Raw genomic sequence first — 4,134 nt, 5'->3', positions numbered from 1 at the left:
CGATTAAAAGACAAGGGAGGTTTAGGTGTTCAGGACCTCCAGGTTAAAAATGATGCCTTGCTCAGTAAATGGCTGTTCAAGCTACTTACCGAGGATGGTGTTTGGCAAACCCTGTTGCGCAATAAGTACGTAGGCCAAAAAGCGTTGTCCTAGGCATATTGAAAACCTGGTGACTCACATTTTTGGTCTGGCCTGATGGCGGTAAAAAAACATCTATTCCGCTTTGGATCATTCACGATAAAGGACGGCTCCGAGATACGTTTCTGAAAGGACGGGTGGATAGGAAATACCACTCTTCAGGAACAGTATCCAGCCTTGTACCGAATTGTACGCGATAAGATTGATACTCTTGCACACGTGCTCAGCTTCTCCCCGTCGAATGTATCATTTAGGAGGGATTTGATTGGCCTCCGCCTTGCGTCATGGCAACATCTTCTATCCCGTTTGGATTCGGTTAACTTGACACAAGGGAGGGATGTGTTTTGCTGGAATCTCACTACATCTGGATCCTACACAGTTGACTATGTACCGTGCACTCTCGCACTAAGAGGTTTCATTGGATAATAATAAACTAATATGGAAATCAAAGATGTCACAAAAAATAAGATTTTCATGTGGTATCTTCGGAGAGGAGTTATGCTAACAAAAGACAACCTCGCTCGACGCAACTGGCAAGGAAGTAAGAAGTGTAGCTTTTGTACTCATGACGAGACAATTAAACACCTCTTCTTTCAGTGCAAATTCGCGCGTTCTATATGGTCAGTCATCCAAATAGTGTCCAATTTGTATCCGCCAACAAGTGTTGCCAATATATATGGTCACTGGCTTAATGGAATACCAAATACTTTTAGTACGCTAATACGGATGGGAGTGTCTGCCTTATTATGGTCGCTTTGCCTATGTAGAGATGATTGTGTTTTTAATGGCAAAAACTCTTCTTTTATGCAGGTTATTTACCGTTGTACGCACAAGACTTCGTATGTGGTCTACGCTACAGCGAACGGAGTATCAATCGTTGTTTAAAACGATGTGTGTGCGGTTGGAGCGGGTGGTCAGGGAGGTTTTTACCCAACATGGATGGCAACATAATCTCCGGATCGGTCCACCTCCTCCGTTGACATTGGCATAGTTTCGGACTCATATGGCTTTACCGTTGCCAACTTGTCGTTTTTTTATATATACTTCTCTTTATTAAAACTGTGTGCATCTTAGCTATGAAGAGACCGGGTGTTACTTATTATGCTGTATCCACTTGATACTACATTATAAATTAATAAAAGCGTCTTTTATCGAAAATGTCGCCCGTTCTGAATTTTATCGCAGCTTGGCGTGCCCTTCAGAGTTCAGAGTGCTGCTGTTTTGTATTCTGAACGGGCTCCGCAAACAAAACCTCGCAAACCCGCCTAGGCTTCTAGTCATTACTGTTAGCAGCAACTAAATCAAAAAAGAGAAACAGATTAGCAGCGACCTCCGTCTCCATGGCGCCGCCCACCTCCCCCGCGGCCGTCGCGGCGGCCGCCCGCGCGGCGCCCACTCCGGCCGCGGCGCTCGCGCTCTTCAAGTCGGCGCTGTCCGCCGACCCGGCGCTCTCCCCGCTCGCCGTGCTGCCGCACCTCTCCGCCACCCCGTCGCTGCCCCACCTGCTCCTCACCGCCTCCATCGCCGGCCGCCCGCACACCACCTCGCTCAGCCTCTACTCGCGGCTCAAGTCGCTCTCCCTCCCCATCCCCACCGCCACGCTCCACCCGCTCCTCTCCTCCCTCCCCTCCGCCCCCGCCTTCGTCCTCTTCGCCGATATCTTCCGCCTCCGCCTCCCGCTCTCCACCACCACCTTCAACATCATGTTGCGCCACCTCTGCTCCTCCGGCAAGCCCGCCCGCGCGCTGGAGCTCCTCCGACAGATGCCCAGCCCCAACGCCGTCACCTACAACACCATCATCGCCGGGTTCTGCGCCCGCGGCCGCGTCCAGGCGGGGCTGGATATCATGCGGGAGATGCGGGAGCGGAGCGGTATTCCGCCCGACAAGTACACCTACGCCACGGTTATCTCCGGATGGTGCAAGGTCGGCAAGGTCGAGGAAGCAGCCAAGGTGTTCGACGAAATGCTGGCTAAGGGAGAGGTGGAGCCAAATCCGATGATGTACAACGCGCTGATAGGCGCATACTGTGACCGGGGAAATCTGGAGGCCGCGCTGCGTTGCCGGGAAGAAATGGTAGCGAGGGGGGTTTCCATGACAGTCGCGACATACAATTTGTTTGTGCACGCGTTGTTCATGGAAGGGCGTGCTGCGGAGGCGCATGCATTGGTTGAGGAGATGGGTGACAAGGGGCTTGCACCAGATGCGTTCACGTACAATATATTGATCAACGGTTACTGCAAGGAGGGCAAGGAGAAGAAAGCAATGAAGATGTTTGAACATATGGCTGCGAAAGGGATTCGTGCGACCGTGGTGACCTATACGTCTTTGATATATGCCTTGTCCAAGAAGGGGATGGTCCAGGAGGCTGATAGTCTGTTCAATGAGGCTGTGAGGAGAGGCATCAGGCCTGACCTTGTCATGTACAATGCCCTGATCAATAGCCACTGCACCGGTGGAGATATGGACCGGGCATTTGAGATCATGGGAGAAATGGAGAAGAAGAGGATCACACCAGATGACGTGACATACAATACTCTGATGAGGGGGCTGTGCTTGCTGGGGCGTCTTGATGAAGCGCGTGGGCTCATTGACAAAATGACAAAGAGAGGTATCAAGCCAGACCTTGTCAGTTACAACACCCTGATCAGCGGCTACAGCATGAAGGGTGACATCAAGGATGCTCTGAAGGTTCGGGATGAGATGATAGACAAGGGATTCAACCCAACAGTTATGACATATAATGCAATGATACAAGGGCTCTGCAAGAATGGCCAAGGAGAGGATGCAGAGGAGCTGGTGAAAGAAATGGTGGGCAATGGCATCACCCCTGATGACAGTACATATATTTCACTGATCGAGGGACTTACCACTGAGGACGAGCGGCTGGCCGCGGAAGATGCTGTAAAAGCGTGAGCTTTTTGAGAAGCGGAAGCAAGAGTTTTTGTAGCAAGCAGAGGTGTATGCTCTGTTCAGACCGGACCGATTCAAAAATGCGCATAAGAGTTGCTTTTTCAACCTGTATTGGCGTGCAATTCCATTCTGAATTTTACGTCGGTGTACCATGTGCTGAATTCTTGCAGGAGCGCAAAATGATCATTTTGATGATGACTGACGCCGAACTGTCGGCAATGTGGATCAGCTTACTCCTTGGCCAATCACTATAAACACAGGGGTGATGAAATATGTGAAGACCAAAATTTTCACTGAGATGGGAAGCACTGGTCGAGTTTTTTTGAAGATCACCAGGTACTTAGAATAAGGGGAGACTGGATCTTTCAACCTGATTGGATCATTACTGACATTTCTATTTGTTTGTATGCTATGCTACCCTGCCTTCTTGTGCTTGATAGAACTAGGGATATTATCTGCAAGAATAGGTGAATTCTCTAATACTGTAATAGGTCGTGCTTTCAGAATGCAAGTTCGTATTTGTTGCTGCTACTCAGATGATACTCGGATTGTTATTCATACATGATATCTGTGTATGAGCTCCATTCCAGAAGATAGTGGTGGTGTTAAGCAAGGTGCGTTAACAGTGAAGCACTAACTGGGTTGAGCTAAACAAGCATGTTCAGGTAGCACTAACTTCTTGACAATCTGTCCTGAGTCCTGACACCTACAAAGTGCAGACTGATGGCGAACTCCCGGGCTAGCTAGCTTTCCTGTCATTGACAGCATCAGACTTTCTGCAGTTTGTGGGGGATGCAAGTATGTATCATCTTAAAAATCATAGCTTTCCTATATGTGATGCTTTAGGGCATCTAGAAATGTGTTAGCTAGCTAACTCTTATATGCCTGAATCTTCTTCACGAACAGTTAGGCTCTTTGTACTAGGGTCTTGTATAACTAACTGACTATATCTTTGTTGAGATTCACTCACCATAGCATCCCCCTTAGACTGAACATCCATCAGCGGGAGTTTATCTTGACACTCTGTGGCCTGTGCCATGTACGGACGTATGTCGACGTTCAGTTCAGTTCGAGCTAGGCACTG

The 4,134-nt window shown here is 49.1% G+C and overlaps 1 protein-coding gene across 1 annotated transcript; it reads left to right on the top strand.

The window, feature by feature from the left end:
* Positions 1 to 1,415: 1,415 nt before the first annotated feature.
* On the top strand, positions 1,416 to 3,581 carry LOC125538679 (uncharacterized). The gene has a single exon (XM_087544358.1). The coding sequence runs from the start codon at positions 1,479 to 1,481 to the stop codon at positions 3,051 to 3,053; it is 1,575 nt and encodes a 524-aa protein (XP_087400484.1). The 5' UTR covers positions 1,416 to 1,478; the 3' UTR covers positions 3,054 to 3,581.
* The last annotated feature ends 553 nt before the right edge of the window (positions 3,582 to 4,134 follow it).

The sequence above is a fragment of the Triticum urartu genome, chromosome 2A, assembly GCF_056163025.1.
Source record: "Triticum urartu cultivar PI428250 chromosome 2A, HENAU_Tu73, whole genome shotgun sequence".
Classification (NCBI taxonomy): domain Eukaryota; kingdom Viridiplantae; phylum Streptophyta; class Magnoliopsida; order Poales; family Poaceae; genus Triticum; species Triticum urartu.
Note: the sequence above shows the minus strand (reverse complement) of the source record. Positions and strands in the feature narration are given on the sequence as shown.